Genomic DNA, 24,378 nt, shown 5'->3' on the forward strand with positions numbered 1-24,378 from the left:
TACTTTATTAAAAGTGGGTACAGGGGCGCCTGGGTGGCGCAGTCGGTTAAGCGTCCGACTTCAGCCAGGTCACGATCTCGCGGTCCGTGAGTTCGAGCCCCACATCGGGCTCTGGGCTGATGGCTCAGAGCCTGGAGCCTGTTTCCGATTCTGTGTCTCCCTCTCTCTCTGCCCCTCCCCCGTTCATGCTCTGTCTCTCTCTGTCCCAAAAATAAATAAACGTTGAAAAAAAAAATTTTTTTTAAAAATTAAAAAAAATAAAAAAAAGTGGGTACAAAGTAACAGCATAGGAAGGGCTTTCATTCTCTAGGAGAGAGTAGGAGAATCATTCATAAAAGTTGACTTTTGACCAACCAGAGTCTTAAGTTAGATGAGAAGGAATCTTCAGAGTTTTATGTGCTATGCCAAGGATTTGGCTTTTCTTCTTGGTAAAAGGCAGCCATCAGATACTTTGAAGCAGAGAAATAAACATTTATATTTTTAAAAGAAATTGTAATAGTTTTGTGGTGTATAGTTTAGCAAGCAGGAACTACTAGAAGTAGGGATACCGGTTAGGTGAATTCCGTAAAACGTCTGAGAAATCCTTAGGGCCTAAGCTAAAGCAGTAGTGATGCAGAGTAAAATAAACTGGAAAGATATTTCAGAATTGGAGGGAATTGGTCTTTGGGTGACTTTTTGGATGTTTTAGGGAGGAAGGAGGAAAAAGTACTTGTGAGTTTTAGGCATCTGGGTGGAAGATGATCCCATTAATGTTAGGGAATATAGGAAGAGCAGCGAACATGCATGAGGGTTGAGGAGTTGGAAGTAGATCTGTTGAGTGTGAAAGCCAAGATAAGGGTATCCAGTAAGCTATTTGAAAGTTGTATTTAGAGCACAGGCGGATCAAGATTTGGAGATGTTGACGGGTGCCTGGCTGACTCAATAGGTGGAGCATGCAGCTCTTGATCTCAGGATTGTAAGTTTGAGCCTCATGTTGGGTGTAGAGATTACTTAAAAATCTTAAGACAGGTGCCTGGGTGGCTCAGTGTGTTAAACATTCTACTCCTGATTTCTGCTCAGGCCATGATCTCATGGTTCCTGAGTTCAAGCCCTGCAACAGGCTCAGCACTGAGTGCTGAGCCTGCTTGGGATTCCCTCTTCCTCCCTCTCGTCTCCCTCTCCCTCTCCCTCTCATCCCCCTCGTCTCCCCCTCGTTCCCCCCTCGTGCCCCCTCTTGCCCCCCTCACCCCCTCGCCTCCCTCCCCCTCTCAAAAATGAGTAAACTTGAAAATAAAGTCTTAGAAAAAAGATTTGAAGTCATTGAATATATAGCATAGGTGGTAGCTGAGGTCCCATGAAATAATGTCTTTAAATTTAAATAAATCTTTAGATAATCTTTTCTCTTTAAGGACAAATTTTCCCCATTATCCTGACGTTTGTTATAAGAAAAGACGGAATTGGGTTGTACAATAGACTGTGGTATCTTTATAATGCATCAGAATTACTTGTAAAGTCTGGTATGTTAAAATACAGGCTCTTCAAAAGTAATTAAATTTTAAGTGTCTTACATGGAATTAGCTGAAACTAATTTGAAAAGTATTAAAAGTTATAATTAAAAACTAAAGTCACCGTAACAGCTGTGGAGCCACCTCTCCAAAAGAATTCTTTCATGACAAATAGATTGGGAGAGTTCGTTTTATAATATCTTTCTTCCTGACATTATTATTCATGAGCTTTAAAGCTGAGAATGATTATACTTCAAATCATTGATAATTGTATTTTAATCAGCAAGTGTCAAGTATTTATTCTTTCACAATACTCTGCTAGGTCATGAGTGGTATGTTGAAAAGAATATTACTGTTTTTTCAGAAGTTTACATTTCTACTTGAAAATAAAGCACACGTATGAAATATTTGAGTAATCCAAGGTAGTATATGATATGTGCTAGAAGGAGTTACATGGTACGGACAACTTACAAGCTAGGAAAGAGGACCATATTAGAATCTAGGGAAACCTTGTTGAAGGAAAGAATTGAACTGTTGAGTGCCTCCTTGTACTGGGCATTCACTCTGCAAGGTGAGGTGCTATCCCTCTATTTACTGATGAGACACTGTTACTGAGGAAAAGTAACCTGCCAAGATCCACAGCTGGATTTGTCTCATTCTGAAGCCCACGTACTTTTTCAGGAAGACTTAATACTCAAAGATGGGTAGAGTTGGGACGTCTAGGTGGCTCAGTTAAGCATCCAACTTCAGCTCATGATCTCATGGTTTGTGAGTTCAAGCCCCAACTGTGCTGACAGCTCAGAGGCTGGAGCCTGCTCTGGATTCTGTGTCTGCTTCTCTCTTTGCCACCCCCCCCCCCCCCCACTGCTTGTGCACGTTTTTTCTCTCTCTTTTTCTAAAAAATAAACATTAGAAAAAAATATTAAAAATAAATATATAAATAAAAATTAAAAAGGTGGGTAAAGTCACTAAGTATTTTTTAGTACTTGTCTTTCTTCCTCAAAATCTGATTGTCCAGCTGAGTTTGTTTTAGGACCACGTCTTACTACCAAAAGACACTTGTATTATTCCTTCTCTTTTTCTTTTATTATTTATTTCTAAAAACAAAAATAACCCTTTTTAGTGTTTTTTTTTTTAAGTTTTCATTGTTGTTTTTGGGGGTTTTGTTTGTTTGTTTGTTTACTAATTTCTACACCCAACATGAGACTTGAACTCACGACTCAGATCAAGAATTGCATGCTCTTCTGACTGAGCCAGCCCAGGGCATCCCAATTATTTGCCCTTTTAGAGTGCAGGTTGTTTTTTTGTTTGTTTTCTATACAGATACAGTGACACACACTACCTCAAAAAAAATTTCAATTTGCAAAGAAATAACCTTTTCCTGACAGAAATAACATCACATTTAAAGAATTATGAATTACTTTATTAATAATCATGTTGAAATTTCTTCAGTTGTTTCAAAAATACCTTTTATAGCTGGTTTTCCAATATAGGATGATGCATTGCATCTGTTTGTTCTGTTTCTTAAGTCCTTTTTAATTTATAGCAGCTCAAGAGATGGCTGCTTGTCCTCTGGAAAAGGACTTCTCACACTTTATTTTTTAAAAATTTTTAAAGTTTATTTATTTTGAGAGAGAGGGAGTAAGCATGTGAGCAGGGGAGGGGCAGAGAGAGAGGGAGAGAGAGAATCCCAAGCAGACTCCATGCTGTCAGCCCAAAGCCAGGGCTTCCCAAATTTTGTGTGCAAGATCACTTGAAAATCTTATGCAGTTTTGGATTCAGTTCTACGGTGGGGCCTAAATGTCAGTGTTCTAATAGGCTCCCAGATGATGCCAGTGCTGCTGACCCATTGATCACACTGAGGGAATGAGATTCTAAAAAATCCCTTGTTCCAGATTTCTCTGATTGTTTTCTCCTGGTGTGTTTTAGCTAACATTTCTTTTAACTTAGAAGACTAATCTATAGGTTTGATTAGATTTAAATTAATCATTTTTGGATGATATGTCATAACTTAAAAGTACTTTTCCCCGTATCACATCAAGAAACCGTATCTGATTAGTGATGCTAAACTGAGCACTAGATTAGGGTGGTAGCCACATGATCGTTCCATGTAACCAGGATCGGATAGGTCTTTTTTGCTTGCAACCTAGAAGTTACCTGTATACTATCACTTTGACACGCACCAATGTCCAGTTCTCTAAACCATTCACCATTTGATATTCCTTTCCTGAATCAGTAATGTTTCAGAAGTTGTGATGATTTTTAATTGAAATTTGTTTAATTTTTACTAACTGCTATTGTTTTGTAAAGTAAAGCTTTCTTTCATCAACTGGGACTTTTTGGTTACCTTAAAAGGACAATTCCTATTGAAAAAGCAGGCTAAATGCTTAATTCTTATCTTTATTTTCCAATTTTCAAAGAGTTGGTTTAAAAGCCACCCAAATGGTGACAGATGAGTTTTTCCTAATTCTCTCCTTTTTGACTATCATGTATAGACTCGGTTTTTCATAGAATCTGTGGATTTTAGTCAACTGTATTCTTTTTGATGCTCAAATTGTTAGAGTTTTGACTACTGGTTGCCTTTTTGAACTACCTCCAATCTTACCCTTTTGAACTTTGAATGATCCCTTACTTGTTGGCTCAAGAAGATAATCTAGACATTTTGTACTTTCTCTACCTTAGGCGTGGAGCAAGCTGTTTCTCCAAGGACCCCTGGATGATACTTAAAAATGAGAATCTGGACATTAGGGATGTCCTTGACATTGGATGACATGGTTTCTAGGCCCATTCTGTGAACTGAGCTAGAAAATATCTATTTTTTCAAATCCCCAAATCATATTGATATTTTCAGTTCAATTTTTAATAGTATTTTTACTTAATTTTGTATGCTTGTATTTCTCTTATACTTGGTTCCTTACAGCAATAGTTCTCAAACTATAGCCCTCCCCAGAACCATCTGAATTGCCTCTTCCCCTTGCTAGGCCCCACCCCCTAGAGTTTCCAATTGAGTAGGTCTGGGGTGAGGCCCAAGAATTTGCATATCTGTATTTTCAGGTGACTTTGAAGCTACTGGTCCAGACCATACTTTGAGAGCCACTCTTAGAACATGCTTTTCTCATACTTTGAGAGCCACTCTTAGAACATGCGTTTCTCAGAGTAAAGGGGTTGAGACAAATGGAAGATACTTTAGGTTGAAAAAATAGCCATTTCTTTCAGAGATGGTACATGTACTTTGCATATTTGAGGATAAAATGGAGAACACCAAGAGAAACTTTGAAGATCATGGAGCAGGAGGTGTGCATGGAAGCAGAAGGTCTCTCAAGCTTTGAGGAATTACCTTTGGGGAGTGGTAGTGTGAGGGCAAGCGAGTGTAAGGGGCCAGCATTTATTTTGGAAGATGTTTCTCCATCTCACCAGAACATAAAGGAAAGAGGGGTGTGGTTTTAAACAATTTGAGCCTGTTCCTAATAAGGTTTTTTTTTTTCTTTTTAATTTTTTTAACATTTATTCATTTTTAAGAGAGCACAAGTAGGGGAGTGGCAGAGAGAGAGGGAGACACAGAATTGGAAGCAGGCTCCAGGCTCTGAGCTGTCAGCACAGAGCCCGATGAGGGGCTGGAATCCAGAAACTGCAAAATCATGACCTGAGCCAAAGTTGGATGGTTAACCGACTGAGCCATTCAGGTGCCCCTAATAAGGTTTTTTATGAAGGGCAGGGTGGGCATTTTCAGATCAGGCCCATTTACTGAATATCATTAACATATTTTAGTGTTTTTTGTTTTTTCAGTTAACTGATTTTTTCATATACTTTAGGTTTTACTCTTAAAAGCTAAAATATTTTGATCTTAAATATTTTGTTGGATTTTTAAAAATAGTTTTTTAGGGTTTTGGGTAGGGAGGGTTGTAAGAGGGGGGTGTTTTTTCTTTGATGGCTGAAAAGCATCATTATACACATTAGTTACTGTTTTTTAGTGAAGTAAAATGCTGCTCTCTAGGCCGTTGAGGTATTTGGAGCCATTTTCCCAAAAGCTGAATGTTTTTAGGCCACTATCTTAACTCTGTTTCTCATTTATATGCTTCTTTTTAAATTTTTCGTTAATGTTATTTATTTTTGAGAGAAGGCAGGTGGGGGAGGGGCAGAGAGAGAGAGGAAGACACAGAATTCAAAGCAGGCTCCAGGCTCTGAGCTGTCAGCACAGCCCAACGCGGGGCTCGAACCCACAAATGGTTTGATTATGACCATAGCTGAAGTCGGATGCTTAACCAACTGAGCCACCTAGGCACCCTCTCATTTATCTGCCTCTTAACTTTGATGTGCTGGGTAGGTGATGGAGGTCTTTAGACTTGAGACTCCATTAAGCTGAGTTGGCTGCCTTACTGGAGTCAGATTGTTGTGTGTTGAAATAGGCATTGCAGTTCCTCTGAGGCACTTTTTCCTGTATTCTCATATTTAAAACCCTGCTGCAGGTGGTTGAAATTGTTGGAAGTCAGTAATCACCACTTCACATCTGCATAGTAACAGCTGTATTTGCACAGATGGTTGTTAGATTCTAAAGTACTTTTTGAATCCTCAAATGTCACATTCAGCATATTGTTTATTTTAAAATATTATCTAGGGGTTCGTGGGGGGCTCAGTTCTTTAAGCATCTGACTTCAGCTCAGGTCATGATCTCACGGTTCGTGAATTCAAGCCCCACGTCGGGGTATGTGCTGACAACTCAGAGCCTGGAGCCTGCTTCGGATTTTCTCTCTCTCTCTCTCTCTCTCTCTCTCTCTCTCTCTCCCTCCCTCCCTCCCTCCCTCCCTCCCCCCCCTCCCTCCCACTCTCTCTCTCTTTCCCCCTCCCCTGCTCGCACTCTGTCTCTCTCTCAATAAATTTAAAAAAGAAACATAAAATATTATCTAGTAATTGGTCAGTTGTCTGAAGGCAGTAGTTTAGTCTGACCTTTCTGAAATCTGATGAAAGTTGTAGACTTCTTCAGAAAAATGCTTCTGTGCTCAGTTTTAGGTGAGTTGAGCCTCCCCAAATGCATCATTAACTAACCTGTTTTAATAAAGTACTGAGATCAGTTTTCACGGAATTTGTAGACTCAGTCTTAATATTTCATAGTCATTAACATTTAAGCACATTTTAGAAAAAATTTAGTTGCTAAATATTCTCGATAAACATTTACTATATATTTTTAAAATATGGTTATGGTGATCTGGTAATTTTAGAAAATAAAAATTAAGATATTGTAGGTGGATTTTTTTTTCATACCATTCTTCATGAGATGCTTACAAATGAACCCCATACTTTGGTGTTAAATACCTTTTTTTTTTTTAAGCTGTAAAAATAATTATAATTTGTAACATATTCCCCAAAGAGCTTATCTTCCTAATATGTAAAGGGCTCCTAGAAAATAAAAAGGGTAGTGGTTAGAGAGAAGACAGCTTTTTTAAAGAAACATAGGTGATGCTTACTGGTTGGACATAGAGAGACACCACCAATTTAGCTATTGTTTAGTAGACTCTGCTAAGAATCTAATGTAAGAGATAAAGAGAGGGATGCCTGGGTGGCTCAGTCAGTTAAGTGTCCAACTCTTGATTCTGGTTCAGGTCATGATCTTACAGTTTGTGAGTTCTAGCCCTGCATCAGGCTGTGCACTGGCAGTGTGAAGCCTGCTTGGGCTTCCCTCTTTCCCTCTCTCTCTGCCCCTCCCCCCCCCCCCCCCCCAATGTGCACACCTGCTCTCAAAGTAAATTAACATTGTAAAAAAGGAGATAAAGAGAAAAAAGTACAAAGATAATACTTAGGTCTGCATGATGGTTTTGGTATTGATCATCTGTCTAAAAATTTCCTTTAATCTGCTGCTGCTTCCAGGAAAATGTATGAAATTGCCAAAAATTATGCAAACTGCATGGCTACATTTATAAATATTAATTTGTAACCAATATACATGTTTTTGAGCTGCAAACTTCATACCTCTTATAGTACTTCTAAAGTGTTTACTTAGGCATGTATAAGCATATTCATTGTAGAGTTTAAGAAGATTATACTTGGTGGCTTCAGTATTCTAGTAACCAAGATTAGGTCTTTTCCCATCCTGATTGCGTGAAGTTTTGTTTTAATTGAGTTACTTCTTGAAGGATTATCTTAAAGGTTATTTTAAAAACCTATACTAGATAAGAAGCATTTATTATTAGGGCATTTTTGCATGTGTGTGTGTGTTTTCTTTTTTTAACTTAGTGGTAAAGCTGAAGGAAAATGCTTTTTAAAGGTCTTTTGAATCCATTGTACTTAAAATAAGCAAGTTAAAAACTTTCTCTTTTCTTCCAGATAAAGCTTCACCAAGAAGGTTGCCCAGGAAACGGGCACAGAAGAGATCAGTGGGATCTGATGAGTAAATGTTCCTTTGTGCAACAATTCAGTCTTTACTTAACCTGCCCTAATGTTTTTCGGCCTGATGGGAATTAGTGCAGAGAAGCCATATCACCATAGAAGGCAACTACTACTTATGTGTGGACTGAGCAATCAGAGTCTGTGGCGATAATATTACTGAAAATGCACTGCATTCATTTTTCTAAAGTAACAAATTTGGTTTTTTTTAAGCCATTAAAATCTATGTGTGTGCGTGTGTATGTATGTGAGCAGTTGGTCTTACCAGAATCATTGTTGAACTACCTGAAGCATGCCTTTAGAATACTGAATATAATGATGTTGTCTCTTTTTGACATTTTCTGATATTTCCCCCCAAAACTTAATGAATATTTGTCCAATATGATTGTAGATGTCCTGCTTTTAGACTGTTTTAAAGGAAACTGTTTTTTAGAATTGCTCAAATCCCAGTTGATGGCACAAATTACTGTTTTGTTCTTGTTGCTGTTTTACAACTAGTATTCTAAAGGCACACACAGGAGTAGCTGCTTTTTAGCAATAGAATTGTTTTGGTATTTTTGCTGCTGTTTACTATAATGCGCACCTTCAGAAAACTTCCCAAATGAGTCCAAGGAATTTGGGGATTTCTAGCAACAAAATTGTGAAGCATGAGAAATCTGATTTTGATATATAAAACCAGCCCCACCCTCTTTTTGTTTTTGTTTTTGTTTTTATAAAAAAAAAAATGGTACATTTGTGGGAACTGAGTTGTGTTATTCATCGTTTTCTCTCTGACCCAGGAGGTAGCTCTGCAGTGATTTTAGACCTCCTTAAGTTGTCATTTTGTTTTTTTAAGAGATCATTTTTTCCCCCTTAATTAGAAGTATCTTGCTTTTAGAAAAATTGCCTTGGTCTACAGACTAAGCAAAAAGTCAGTTTATAGGGGCAGAGATATATTACAAGTAATACTAATCTGTTAAAAAAAGATGAGTTGGATATTTTTTTAAGTAGCTAACCAGTTGGTTCTTATCTAATCTTTTGGGTATTTTGGTTGTTCAGAAGCATTTATTTTTTTAGTTAATCTAAAGAATTACAAAGTTTTAAGCACTTATGATCTCAACCAAAATTAAATTGGACTTCATAAAACCCTATTAGAATCTCTCTTGTCATAGGGAGTAAATAAAGTTTGGCATTATTGTCAGACTGGAAAAAGGGTAAAGTAAAATAGATGAACAAATAAGAGGCTTTTCCTCTCTGTCTTTAAGCCATAATCTCCCACGTATATTTCGTAAGGAAATGGTAAATGAAATTCTAGTGGCTGTTTAATTCTTGATCGGTCTTTATTACAATGAACTGACCTCTCCTCCCCTCTTCGTTATAATCCCCACTCATGTCCATGCAAAACAACAGCAAAACAAGACACACAGACAAAAAAATCTTTCCAGGTTCTTTAAGTATTTAAACATCTGAGCCAAAGCCAGAATAGAATAGAAGTTACTGTATAGTTGTTAATCACTTTGCAAGTAGGGGCTAAGGTGTCAAATTATCTATATTGGCATTGCTGAACTATAAACTTTCTATACCTGTAATATAAAGTGTTTGAGTTTTTAATTGGGCTGTATGATCAATAGCTTATTTTGAAAAAGCTCTATGAGCTGTAAAAACTGCATGTTTTTTGTTTAATGTAATATAGGAGACCCTCCACCTTCTCAAGGAATATATTCCAAAACATCGTTTTGTGAATTTCTAAGTTTGTGAAACTACTAGAACATAATGCGGTGAGGTGTAATTACAAAATTTAAATGGCTTCTAGAGAGTTTTATTGACTACTTGGTGATACTTAGGCAGTGGCAAAGCTACACTGAGTTACAGATGCCAGCCCTTCGGCCTCCTAAGTAATTTGCCTTACTAGCCTTTCCACTGCTGAGGTTCCGATCAGTGCCTCAGAAATCATTTGTCATGTTTCATTTTTTAGCATAGATTGGCAACAGTTGAAATCCTTTAAATCCTCAGCTGCCAGGGGTCTTCTATAGTATCAGTATGTGTTTAGCAGAAACTAACTCCATAATGAATGGAATTCAATTCCACACATGGTTTGTTCAAGCACACTTAATAAGTAGCCTATTTTTTAAATGTCTTTTTTAAATGTAAATATTTGGATGAAGTTTTTAAAGTTTGTTTTGATATATTCATTTGCTACACCAACCATGGTTTCAGAATTCACCTTTTGAGCAAATTGGTTTCAGAATCTGTAAAATGAACCAAGAATCTTGTATATCAAACCTGTTACCCAGACATGTGAGAATAATGTGTTCATAAAGCATGGATCTCGCTTTGGTTGTATAGCTTCATTCATTCATTTCATGGTCTCACATAGTGACTTTTAAGACTTCCCCCTGCCTTCTTGAACCCTCTGAGGTGTTGTCTGAGGAGGGGCGGGGTGGGGCGGGAATGGGACCTGCAAGGTCCTGAGGAAGATAGAACTTAGAAGAAAAGGCTTGGTTTTAGTGAAGTTTTTAATTTCATATAAGCTTCAGAAAATAGTGACTTTGATAGGGGGAAAAGGCAAATTCAGATCTTAAAACATTAAAAAGTCCACTGCCTTAAGAATGTATTTGCAGTGCATCAGCCTGTACTTGTATTTGCCTCTGTTAAGGAATAGTTAATGGTGAAAATGTGACATGGAAATCTTTAATGACTGTTACTTTGGAGGTATAGTAGTAGGTAAATGTAATAATATGCAAGTCTCATATAGCATTCATCTTTTGTGGAAGAAAAAAGGTACTTGGTTAGTGCATTTAAATAATGCAGTTTGTTTTTTTTTAACCTTGAACTTGGCAATACACATCATCTCTCACCAAGATTTTGGTAGGTTACAGTCCTTGGGTTTTCAGTCTTCATTTTAGTTCCAAAATTAGATTTTAGCTTAAATTTAAAAATTTAAATCTGTATTTTCAAATATACTTGAAGTAATTTGCCACACTTTTGGACCACATCACTTATAGCTATAAAATCAGTACATTTGCTCTAATTTTACTAAATAAAATCCTACTTGGAACATCTCCACCTTAGTGAAGAGCAGCCTGACATGTCAACCCCTTACCCTTAATTAGCATAAGTGGAATAGGATATTGGGAAGGAAGAAGAAAACTTACCTGACCTGCAGACATCTAAACAGTTTCTTTAGGGGCTCTTATGAACTTTAGCAGTTAGTATTTGTAGGATTTTTTTTTTTTTTCATTTATACAAAGCCTGAACTTTTGTAGTAACTAATTATGTAACCTGGAGTTTGCCCTTTTTTACATTTTGGAATTATCTGGGAATATGGCTCTGAAGCTCAGGTACCATTTAATGTAGCTGCTTTTTTAAAGGCAGTAGGAAAGGAATTCACTTATTAAACATCAGTGATGGACTGTCCTCTTGGGCCTTTCCATTTATCATCTAATAAACCTTCAGAACAACTCCCTGAGGGAAGATGATTCTCATTTTTATAGAGGGGGAAAACCCAAAACCTGAATTTAAGTAGCTTGCTCAAGGCATTATGTATTGAATTTAGATTCAGAACTTTTTCTGAAACTCCCACATTCTTTCCCCTGACCCATGTTTAAGACGGAATTTTATAAAACCAAGCATTTGGGCAGATTCAGCAACCAGAAAGTTCCAAAAAACTCAATACTGAATGTATTATGTCTATGCTTGTACTATACAGTAGTATATAAATGCCATTCAACTCTAGAATGCTGTAAAACCCCAGAGTCTTCTCAGCTGTTATATGTCGATTTGTGCATTAGTTTGATGTTTTTGAAATTTTTTATATGATGATTCAGTTATTCACAATACCCTATTTAGTCTTAATGACACCTCTTAAATGTACTCCTGAGTAACAAAATCATGGTCTTTAAAAACGTTTTCTTTAAGATAGATTTGACGGGATTTTCAAGTTTTAAGGGGTTGAAGATTCATCTTTGTGTAAAGAGATGAGGATGAGGGGCACGTGTGTGTTTCAGTTAAGTGTCTCTTGATTTCGGCTCAGATCATGATCTCACAGTTTTGAGATCGAGTCCCCACATCAGGTTCCTAGGTGGACAGTGGAGCCTAACTTAAGATTCTCTCGCTGCACCTCACCTACTTGCATGCATGTACTCTCAAAACAAAACAAACAAATGAAAGTGAAGTACAGTTGACCTTTGACTAATGGGTTTGAAAGGTAGGGTCCACTTATATGTGGATTTTTTTCAATAAATAGTGCTGTAAATGTATTTCCTCTTACGGTTTTCTGTAAAATTTTTTTAATGTTTCATTTTTGAGAGAGCGTATGAGTGGGGCAGGGGCAGAGAGAGAGGCACAGAATCTGAAGTAGGCTCCAGGCTCTGAGCTGTCAGCAGAGAGCCTGACATGGGGCTTGAACCCACAAACTGAGATCATGAGCTAGAGTCAGATGCTTAACTGACTGAGCCATCCAGGCGCCCCTCCTCTTATGATTTTCTTAACCTTTTTTCTAAAGCTTTATTATAGGGATGTAGTATGTAATATACAAATATGTGTTAATTGACTATATTATTGGTAAGGGTTCTGGTCAGCAGTAGGCTGATTAGTACTTAATTTTGGCAGATATTTTAGAGTTAAGTTTTTGGAATTACTCAAAAGGTATATGTGAATTTTTTAATGCATGGGAATTGGCAACCCAAACCCTGCATTCAGGGGTGAACTATTCATTCTTGGGTTATACAAGTACACAAAATTGGGATTGTAGGTTAGGCTTGTGTCTTCTATCTATTCAAGTAGGGATTTTGCTTAGTGGGCATCATGGAGCATTAAAAAGAAAATCCTGTGTCCTCTAGAAAACATGAAGGACAGCCCGTATGTAGACTTCTGTTGTAGTACCTGTGTCAGTTTATCACTGTGTTGCTTTTCCCTCTGCTAGACTGAGTTCCGCATCTTGTTTGCCTTTTGTCCCCAATTTCTAGCTTGCAGTTGTCATGTGGAAACCACAAGGTTTAAAGAAAGTATGAGAAAGTGTGGGCCAATTTTCATTTGTCAACTCTTCCATGGGATTTGTTCAGAGGTATTTCTGGTGATAACCCAATATCATTGGCAATTGTCAGGTTGAACAAGGACAGATGGTATGGTATGCTAGCGTTGGGATTAGGGTGTGGTCCACCATGGCCACTAGCCAATGGTGGCCTTGAGAAAGCAGCTCATCTCTGAAGTCTTGATGTGTTCTTTTTAAATTTTTTAAATTTTTTAAATTGAGAGATACTCGAAGTGTCAGTCCCAAATTGTCTGATTGTGTTACCTACGAACCCTTACTTAATACAGTATTACTAAACGATTCTTCGTAAATTTTGTTGACTTAGCAAAACGAAAAAGAACTAAGGTACAGAATGGACCGCCTAGAGGCTGCCTGAGGTTCGAATCCTAGCTCTGTCTTAATTGGAGCAAGTCGTATCACCTCATTGGCTTCAGTTTTGGGTACCGACCTTTTAGAGTTGTTTAGCAGTTCAGAACAACATAGCCTGGCACACCAGAAGCTATGGAAGTGATTGCTGCTGCTGTCGCAAAGCGCCACGCTGTAACGTCCCATGACGTGTATGCGCGGTGGTGTACCTGGCACTTTTTGGACTTCTCTGTGGAGTAATATAGTTAAATCTGTATGGGAAAGCTAAATCCTGGTGGTTTTTTAAGCTAAAGAGTGAAAGTCTTAAGGCGGACATGTAATGTGGCCAGCGCTCCACATTTAACAGTGAACCAGAGTAGTGGGGCTGGCACTGGGAGTGCTGTTGTGATCTCTTGGAGCCTGCACATCAAGCTGAGAATTCTGTCTTTCAGAACCCTTGGAGTGGCTACAGGTTTTCCAGTGGTGGCAGTGCTTTTCAAAACATTTTTGAAAGCCCTCAGAATTTCTTTGAGCTTCACACCGAGCCACCCAAAGAAAATCAGTCGTGTTTGTGTATCTTCAGAAATCTATTTGATCATCCGTTTTACATTTGTCAAAATAGGTGCTCAGGCTCTAAAAGCATTTTAGAAAGGGGTAGGAGAAATATTTTAGTCAAGAATAGTGTTCAGATTGAGCAAGTATATATATATATATATAATATATATATATAATATATATATATACACACACACACACACATATACACACATGTATGTATATATGCACACATGTATATATTTGTGTACATATATATGTATATATATGTATATACACACATATATATACACACACATGTGTATATATATATATACACACACATCAAACATCTGTGTTCTTCTATACATTCTTAATACAACTATCCTAGATAACTGCATTATCTGTGATGAAACCACTTCAAGTTGCCCACAGGCACCCATGGTGCAGATTTGACCCATTGCTATCTCTAGCTTTACTGGGACAAGATCCGTGAATACTCAGACAGGGAGCACGTTCACATTCACGCACAAAATATGCTTACCTGTGTTCTAGTTTCATTGCTTAGGATTGGCTTGATAGTTTCTCTGAGATTAGATATGTTCTGTGTTTTTTTGTGCTGTCACAGCCAGAAGTCAAGATGGATTTATAAATACTCTGGACAGTGGCTCTTTTAAAAAGACCTATAGAAGATTTAAAGCAGTTGGTTCTCAGTACACTTGAAAACAGGACTTCATCCCTTGAACTCTTCCGGGCAGTTGATGATTAGAGTCCTATGTATTTTAAGGTCTTGAATTTAATGTCTCAAAACTGTTCATAATCAAGTGAACTTTCCATGGCTTAGAAATACTGGTTGTGTATTTGAATTCGCCCCTACAAGCTGCTGGCACTCTGTGTCTTCACTAAGTGGGAAAATAAGATCTAGAGGGGGCTGTCAGCTGCCTGTCCTGAAGCTGTCCGCAGAGCCCTTCCTAGAGTATTCTCATTTCCAGAACCACTGGTAAGATCCTGTGACCCATGGGGCACTACAGTGACTTTTCACATGGCCGATGGCCTGATAGATCTGGTTTCGAGGAGGAATCCTGGACGGGCGCTGTCTTGGTTATCTGTGCAGTGAAGACTTTACTGTGCTGATGCTGTCTACACAAGGTGCCCAGAACTGTTCTGGGACCTTACTCAACTGTCACCAATCCCATTTCTCAGATTCTTGAGACTTCTGTTTCCAGATGTGCACCTCCTTTCCCATTGTCCTCACCATCTCTGACTTTTTTCTTTTTGTGCCCACCTATACAGAAACCCTCCTGTCTTAAGTCTTTTGCAGGATTCTCTTGCCCCTCGACCTGCATTGCTGTTTATGTTGTTTTCTTTCTTCGTCAAAGTATCTCTTAAGCTATTGGCTTCTTTTTCTTCATTAGACTTTCAGTCTTTTACATTTCATTCAATTTAGCTTCTGTCCCCACAAACCTGCTCTCAGGATCTCATGGTTCCCTACTTGCCAGCCTTCTGCAACTCAGTTCTCCGGCCTCCACTTGTGCATTTAACCCACTGGCCACCAGGCCCCCCTGCCAATTCCCCTTAGTTCCTGTGATGCTCTTACCTCCTTTACATGTCACCGCTGACTAACCCCAACCTCTGGTCATTGTTCTCTCTGTACTGGCTTTGAATAGCTTTATCTGCTAACTGTGTTTATTACCTCAATCCCCAGCTATTTTCCTGGTGCCCTCCTGCCTGTGATTTCCTGTTCACTTAAACTTTTTATTGTAACCCTGAACAAACATGTCACAGATGTTTATTTCCCTGCGTGAATCTCCACTAACTTCTCACCATTCTCTAGTAACATGACTCATTTATCCAGTATTAAATCTTAAAAAGTCCGAGTATAGTCATTTGCACATAAGTATTTAATAAATTCTTAACTAATTTTAGCTCTGCTATGAATTAAATTAGATTACAATTCTGCTTCAAAATCTAACAATTTAAGAACTTCAAAGAAATCTGAACTCATTCATTATAGGCAAAACTACTTCTGTTTCAAAATATTTATTTTAATATTTCCTAATTCATTGCAGGAGGTCTTGGGTTTAGTACTTTAATTCCAGTGCTTTCAGACTTGGAAATGTGATTTCTAGCAGTGTATTTTAATCAGGTTATTTATGACACAACTTTCTTCTGCAGTGTGAGATTTTATTTGGTGACTGTATCTAAGATGTTATGTGGCTGTCTTTTAGGACTCTTCAATGAAAGTTGGCCTGATTAAACCATAACATTCTTGTGCAGCTTTGAGAATGTTCCTGCTGTATGAGTATCTCTTACTACAGTTTTTCCAGTTTGGTAAATTCAAGAACACCCTTTTTCTTTGTTATTTCCATTGGTCTAACCTACCGCCCAAACTGTCTGCCGCATCTTGTAAAATTTACATATCCCTTCATTAAAGCTGATCTCGAAAGTATTTGTATGCAGTAAAAATGTTTCCTAAAGTGCCACTGCATATTACTTCTAGGTCTTAACGATGAGAAGCACGAAGTGAATCTAAAACATTAAGCAAAAAAAGGAAAACTATAATATTGATCTTAATTACCCCCTGGAATTCGTAAGAAAAAAAAAAGAAGGTTCACACATTGTCTGCATTTAAAATTTCGACATTTCAAGTAACAAAGTCTTCTTTTAGAATAAAGATGATTTAGGGTGAGTTTTACTTGTGCTATTTGTCAGTGAGTTGACTGTTCAGGTGGTGGACGTAAAACCCACCCCCCACCACTCTCACATATTGAGAGTTTGGGTTCCCAGTAATTGTACAGACTGCATCCTCTGACCTTTTAGACATTTTTTAAGCAAGCAGAAATGCATCTTTGATTTAGCTTACTCAGCACATATTGATGAGTCAGTACCTAGAATTTCCTTTTCAAGATTTTATTACAAGTGGCAGAACTGAATAAATGTGTTCTTCATGGAAAAAGTATGGAGATCTCCAAAAAACTTTGGAAATTTAGTGTTTGTAACTATGTCATGTTTTTTAGTCTTTGTTGCTGAAAGGAAAAAAAAAATGAAGAATCAAAATATTAGGACAGTAAGAAACCAGCATTTTAGTTTCTTGTCCACAATGCTTAAAACACTCTGTATTCTATAAATTTCAGATTAGTCCAAAGTCTAAAGAGCAGTATACCCACAGAATGCTAAAGTAGATTTTGTGGTAGGGTGATAGATTTTTTTTTTTCCTTTTCAAGATGTTTGTAATATGCTTATATTTTATAATGGAAGAAATAAGTGTTAAATTTATCGGAGCCTCCTACAATGAGTATAATAATCACAATGGTTGTGGGCAGTTTTGCTGTAGCTCATAAAATGAGCCCATTTTTAAAACTTGGATGTATGGTCACTCTATATATTCAAAAAAATTAAGATAGATTATTGATGGAAAATCCTTGAGAGTATTTTTCATTTTTTCCTTAAAGGAACCGAAGCTTCCCATGTGTTATTTTTCAAATTTAATAAACGACCTCTGTAGCCAGGTTTGTGCCAGGTACTGAGTGCTGGCGCTCTTCCCCCGCACCTTGTCCACCAATCCCTGTGCCCATGATAGCCCAGTGATTCCAGTCCTGCCCCTTGTCTGGACTCTAGTCCCACTTAAGTTGGAGCATGGAGACCCACCGTCGTCCACAGGCGCTCTGGTATTCCCTTGCCTCTCACATCTCTTCTGCTTCCCTCTGGCCCCCAGCCTTGGCAGGTCTCGAGCCCACACATTGTCCTTGATTCTCCTTGCCGGCTAGCCTTCCCTGACCTGCTTACCTCATCCAAGGCCTCTGCTCAAGCACCTGCATCACACCACTGTTTATTGTCCATATTCCCTCACCACTGTCTGAGATTACGTTGTTCTTCCATTATCTGTCACCCCCTTTGGAAATGGAAAGTTTTGTGACAGCAGGAATTTTATTTAACTTAACCGGATCACCAAGGCTTAAACCATTACTGACACATGATAAATGTTTGAATATATATGGATTATTTAATTATCACACAACCATACAGTGAAGTAGGTATATCTTCATTTTGCAAGTGAGGGACCTGAATACACAAGTAACTTACTAAAAATCACTCAACTATTAAGTGACAAAGCTGAGATCAGAATACAGGTGTGTCTGTGTCCAGAACTTTCACAGGATCTCCCTCATGATATGGAAGTTTTCCAGGTGGGAGTCTGGTCACCATTCACTGGAAACTTAGCAGAAAATAGGTTGAATTGCTGTGCTTTGGATTCACACATGCCCGAGTCTTGGCTTCCCTCTGTGCACATACGCACCAGACTTCCAGGCTCACATGGCAGACGACTGTACCCTGGAGGATTCTAGAGAATAAGAGGCTGAAACGGCCTCTTCGTTGTACATTTCAGCCCCGCAAGGAAGCATTTACCGAAACCAAAAAAGGAAACTGGCAAGCAAGTGCCCAAGAGTTGCTAAAGTGTGGTTGATACGAAATCCTGTAGGTGAGTTCTAGAAAAAAGGAAGTGAAAAAATAGGGAAGCTGTGGCTTCAAAATGAAGTCAGTTCCCAAATTGTGACTGAATTGTAACCTTAAATGTGTTTTTTTGTTGTTAAATGCATAATGACAAACTTAGTAAATTATACCAAGTTGAGACAGCTAAGTAGCTATCATAGGTGCACAGAGGCTGCCCACTAGCCATTATAGGATCACCATAAGGAAAGAGACCAAAGAATACGAGCAGTGTAAGCCCCCTTCAGGTAGTGTTTCAAGTCAAGAGACTAGCTGTGTGTTAAGATAGATATAGATCTATTTTTTTAATTACTAAATTTGTAATAGGAATAATTGTGTGTTTTGGGTTTCATAATTTATTATTTTTTAAGTTTTTTTTGAGAGAGGGAGAGGGAGAGAGAGAATGAAGGGGGGAGGGCCAGAGGGCAAGTGAGAGAATCCCAAGCAGGCTTCACACAGTCAGTGTGCAAAGCCCAACTCGGGGCTCAATTCCACAAACCGTGAGATTGTAACCTGAGCTGAAATCAAGAGTCGGATGCTCAACCAACTGGGCTACCCAGATGCCCTTGGGTTTCATAATTTTAAATCAGTAGTACTCTTCTTTTAGAATCCTGTTATTCCCAGGTTACCTTGATACCTGTCTGCGTGGGTGTGTTTTGCTGCCCTCTGCTGCTAACAGTTGGTACAACAGTGAAGTGTTGACTCCCAGGGCTACCCCTTAACATTGCTAGAAAGGTGAAGGATTGGGAAGACAAGTCTGTGTTAGGAATTTTTCTCTCCTAAAGCAAACTACTGTTTCAACCAATGCAGCCCAACCAGCCTATGCATGCCTCTGCTCCCCACAACTAACCCCCAAAACTAAGCATCAAAGTGAGAAATGGTGCTTTTGCTAAGATGTCAATGAAATGATTTGGATTTTTAAGTTATTTGAAGGATCACATCAGTAGAAAGGTGAATGCTGTAAAAGACACCCCTCCAGCCAACCACACTCAGAATGTGTTCTCTAGATTAATCTTAACCTTCCAAGAGCCAATCACCCCTCTGCTTTGCCTCCATCATGCACACACACACACGTTTACTTCAGATGAACTAACCAAATATTTTCACTCGTTGGACATGAGTGCAGTGATGGTTAATAGCTATTGAAACTAGATTTTGCTTGACTCAAGGCTCACCCACTTAGTGGCTGGATAACCTTAGACTTGCCACTTAACTGGTCTCAGCCTGTTTTCTTCTGTAAAATGGGGATAGTAACGAGTTACTAGTCACTAATATTCAATGAATATTTATAAAGCCCTCACTATATGTCAAGTGTTGCATTGAACTTATTAAAATAACTGCATGTAAAGAAAGCTTATCTCAAAGCCTGGTCCAGAGTAACCTAATTTTCACCAGTAAGAAGTAGGTTTCTTTTCCTCATAAGTAATTTTTGTGTGTCAGCAGCTACAAAACCATCCTGTGAAATTCTAAAGCGTGGTGCTCTTCCTATTTTCTGTACTTAACAGAGCCTCATATGTTATTACAGTTAGAAAGAATCTTATGAGTTATCTGGTCTAGCTTTTGTCCAGTCCAAGACTCTCTTCTGTGACCCCCCGTATGGACACCTCCACTGGGCCAGGCACCCATTCCCATCCTTGGACAGCTCCCCTATTAGACAATTCTTTCTTGAACACAAATTACCTCCTTGTGGTCTGTGTCCCAGTTTTCTCCAGATCATCTTAGAAAAAATCTGCTTGCTTTCTCTCATGACAGTCCTTCATATATTTGAAGAGACCTATCACTCTTACTTTGTAGGCTAAAGTAAAAAGTGATAATAACCACCTCAGCCTACATGGATTTTTCTTTCTAAAATATTCCCATTATTTTTTTTCCCAAGGGAACACTATTAAGATGATGGAAAACACCTAGCCACTTAAAGTCATACATACTGTATTGAGTAGTGTAATTTAAGGGTCCAAAATAATTATTTGCAACTAACGTTGGAAATAATTGCCATTTGTTCCCTCCCTGCAAAATGCATTACTGCAGCAGTTATTTGCTCTCAGGCAGCATTCATGAATGCAGTTGCCCATAAGATAGGATGGAGGAGGCTTGCTTAAAGCACAGTGTTCAGGGCACTGTCCCCAGAGCTTCTGACTTGAGTTCTGGGCTGGGGCCCAGTAATCTACATTTTAATAAGCATACCCAGTGCTCCCACATGCTACAGTGTGCCCCCAGGAAAGCCTGGTGTCCCACCCGAAGCACTACCTGGTGCAAAGGAAGGAGCCCATCTTCTCTGCTGGCCCCCGGGGAGCCCCTAACTAGCCGAAGGACAGGGCAGCACCTGCACCACAGACGGGGATGGGTTGGGTTGCTGGGCTCTGGGGACCCTCCTTCTGCTTGTACAGGAATGGGGCTGCTTTGCTTGCCTTTTTCTATTGTTCCTGCCCTCTTCTGGGATGCCCCAGAGGCCAGCTAAAGGCAGTGGTGGCGGCTGACCCTTTGAGCACTTCCTGTGATCCAGAAACTCTTCTAAGCATTTTACTTGTGTTCACTCATTTAATGGCCAGGGCCCCCCACCCTATGAGAAAGGCTCTAATACCATCGTGGTACAGCCAAGGAAACGGAGGCCTCGAGCGATAAGGCAGATTGCCCACTGTCATTACCCTGCTTTAGAGATAGTAAGGCCATCCAGGATCTGGACCCGGACAGTGTGACTCCAGGAGCCTTGGCCCAAGGCACCGGGACCCCTCCAGGGGCTGTCAGACCCATCCTCCCAAACACTGATGTCCCAAAGCCACCTCAAACTCAATCTGGGAATTGGTCACTTTTCTCCCTAGGTCACTCCTTCAGTGTTTCTTGCCTCCATTGGTGCGGTGACTGCCACGGGAAACCCCTGTTTTACAGGTCCCCCTCCTTCCTACCTCTTACCAGTCTCTGCTCAGCTCACTTCCTGCATTTGACAAGTACAGCTGGCCCACGGGGGCGTGGTGCTGGCTGTCACCTGTCATTGCTGGGGCAGCTCAGACCCCACGTCCCACTGCCAGCCCGGTCCCCTTCAAACCCACCACCACCCACACGCTGCCCTGTGCTCATCACAGATTGGCTTCCCGATCCTGTCGCTCTCCCCTGCTTAAAACCTTGCGGCGTCTCCTCACAGCCTGCAGGACGAAGACCAAATCCTCCACCGTTTGCCTCCCCCGGACCTCGGAGCCGATGTCTCACTAGTCCCCACGTTGAAACCGTTCCCCCGCTGAGCTGCCTGTCCTCTGTGCACAGCACCCTGTTGCCACCATCCAGCCCTCTCCCTAGATGAAGGACCCTGACACTCTGCCCCTACCTGCTGGCCGAGCACCTCGCTTGCGGGTAACCTTTCATTCTGATAGAATTTCAAACTTCCAGAAAAGTTGCAACATAGCCCAAATTCCCTCTACTCTTAACCCTCATGCTGATCATTACTCGTTAACATTTTGCCACATATACACATATACGTACACGCTGACCTATTTGAGGGTGAATTGCAGACATGATGCCCCTTTGCCCCTGAACACACCCGTGTTTTTGTCCGAAAGACAAACGCACTCTCTTATCTAACCAAATTACAGTGGTTGGAGTCCGGGAGTTTAACGTTTATTTATTTTTGAGACAGAGAGAGACAGCATGAACTGGGGAGGGTCAGAGAGAGAGGGAGACACAGAATCTGAAACAGGCTCCAGGCTCTGAGCTGTCAGCACAGAGCCCGACGCGGGGCTCGAACTCACGGATGGTGAGATCATGACCTGAGCCGAAGTCGGCCGCTTAACCGACTGAGCCACCCAGGCGCCCCTGATGCGAGGCTTTCTAATCCATAGGCTGTGGTCGGGTTTCACTAATTGTCTCAGTGATGATCATCACGGCTGCATTTTTTTTCTGGTCCAGGAGCCAGTCTAGGATCACCTGTTACATTTAGATGTCAGGTCTCCTTAGTTCCTTTTAACCTGAAACACTCCCTCAGTGTCTCAGGACTCAAAAAAGCATGTTTAAGGAGTCAGGCAGGTTGCTTTGCATAGTGTCCCCCAGCTAGAGATGTGCTATTTCCTTGCCCTCAGATTCATATTATGCCTTTCTGGCAGGAACAGCACAAAAGTGATGAGGAGCCCCGCTCAGTGCCGTGAGCCAAGAGGCACCTGCTTCTGCTGTTTTGTCGTTACGGTTGTTGATACTGATGACCTGGGAGACGTGGGGGTCTCATTTAGTTTGTCAACCTCGGTTTTCACGTCACCTCTTCAAAGGAAGCTTTCTTAGCCTCCCGCACCCCTCTTCCAGGCACCCACAGGTCTGGGGGCGCTGTTCCTATAACACCATTCTCAGTGACTCGATCTAATCCTGGTGGTTGTGTTCCTGTGTCCCCCACTCTGCTGCAAGCTCTGTGAGAGCAGGGACCACATCTTGTTCACCAGGGCAGCCCCCGCTCCCAGTTCAGGGCCTGGCACGTAGTAGGTGCTTCATACATAATGCTGAGTGAATGAAAGAGTGTGTGAGACTATCCTTGAGCGGGTTCAGTCACAAAGCAAACCCCCACCCAGCTCTCTCCGGATCAGGCTTTGTGGCTTTTTCTGCTTTACTCGTGGAGCATGGCTAAGTTTTTTTTTATTTCTTTTTATGCCGGGTTCTTGCTGAAAGCATGAAAGTCTTGACTAAAGCGCAATAAAGAGGCACCGTGTTTATCCTTCCCTTGGGGAATCACAGGATGGACCGATTTTAGAAACTTCGAACCCCAGTTTAAGATTTTCCCATTTGCTTCTTCTTGGCGTGTGGGAGGGTCAGGGTGGGGGAGATTCTCTGGGTCTTTTCTCATGTGAAATATTTGGACCCGAAAGAGCAGCACGAAGCATCTTTGGTGGGCAGGGGGGCCCACAGCCCGGTGGCCTCTGTCCAGCCACACCAGCCACGCACCGCACCCCGGGTCGGGAAGTGATTCAAGGGCTGTCCCGAAGCCTCTCAGGAGGTCACTCTCTCCCTTTGTTGTTTCAGACGCAGGAGGAGGGAGACGCACTGATGTTGTCATCAGACCTCTCCCGAAGCTTCTGCCATCTCATGGTCTCCAGGGGCTGGGGCTACGGCTCCCCCCAAGCCTGCTGCAAGGAAACCCCACCCCCCCGGACGTGCGGTTCCTGGAGACCGGCCATCCTCTCTGCACCGTTTTGCTATTTGTGAAACCTAGGACAGCACCAGCCCCCTCAGCTGGATCCTCCCCTGGCTCCCGCGGAAAAGCCACCGCTGGGAATGTCTGTGCGACCAGGGCTTTGTGGCTTTTGAATAACGGCTGTCGTGCGTTGTTTCTGGGTGGACGTGTCCTAGTCCATCAGGCCTCCCCTGCCAGCAGGTAGGATGGGGATGTGGGGACCCGCCAACAGCGAGGACCGAGTGAACTGTATGCCCCAAGCAGTAGATTCATTCCGTTCAGCTTGCTCTTACCCCATTACGTAGATGGTGGCAAAGGTCAGGAGACAGGCGGCTCTGGGTGAAGGGACTTGGTTGCAACACACACCTTAGCAGCTTCCAGGTTCATCTTAGAGACATGTTCCGAGATGAGCTGGGCCGAGAGGGGCCTCAGAAGAAGTTGGGCAACCGTGGCACTCGCAGGGCCTCGGGAGCAGGAAGAGCTGAATAATGCTCCCCGTGATGGCAAGTGAGCAGGCCTTTTCTGTGAGTGGGGTCCTTCCTCCGCCTCTGAGCCCTGGCTTCTGTGTGCTGGTGCTCATAATAGGCTCCCCAGGGCCCTTTCATTATGCTGACATGAATTAAGTTGAATTGCATTGAGTTGAATTGGACTGAAATAAATTGAATTGAAAGGCGTACAAACAAGTATGAATCTCTCGCTGAGTGCCAGGCCCCAGGGAATCACCAGAATCGTAATACAGTCCCGTCCACACCCACTGGGCCTATTTATAAGCACACTACCTCAGACTTGCAGCGGGAACACGTTTGGGGGGCAAGGGAGGAGGAGAAGGGGCAGGGAGGGCCGTGGGGGAGGCTTCCAGAGGAGACGTTCTTTGAGCTGAGCCTTCAAGTGCAGAGTGGGGACTCTGGAGAGGAGGGAAAGGCAAGAAGGACATTACAGACCGGGCAGGTAGCAGGAACAAAGCAACTTGTGTGTGAGGAACAGGGGGAGGTGGC

At 41.0% G+C, this 24,378-nt stretch overlaps 1 protein-coding gene across 5 annotated transcripts in view; it reads left to right on the top strand.

Moving 5' to 3' along the window:
- SSR1 (signal sequence receptor subunit 1) overlaps positions 1-24,059 on the top strand; it is a 40,559-nt gene extending 16,500 nt beyond the window's left edge. For 2 of the 5 annotated variants that reach the window (XM_045057161.1, XM_045057162.1), the window contains 2 exons: positions 7,803-7,866; positions 18,140-19,597. In XM_045057161.1, the coding sequence (XP_044913096.1) occupies positions 7,803-7,866; positions 18,140-18,206 (131 nt within the window). In that variant the 3' untranslated portion in view covers positions 18,207-19,597. Of the gene's footprint in view, positions 1-7,802; positions 10,175-18,139; positions 19,598-23,232 lie in introns of those variants that run through there. The other 3 variants (XM_023253707.2, XM_023253708.2, XM_023253709.2) reach the window with 2 other exon arrangements.
- The last annotated feature ends 319 nt before the right edge of the window (positions 24,060-24,378 follow it).

This window comes from Felis catus, chromosome B2 (assembly GCF_018350175.1).
Source record: "Felis catus isolate Fca126 chromosome B2, F.catus_Fca126_mat1.0, whole genome shotgun sequence".
Lineage (NCBI taxonomy): Eukaryota > Metazoa > Chordata > Mammalia > Carnivora > Felidae > Felis > Felis catus.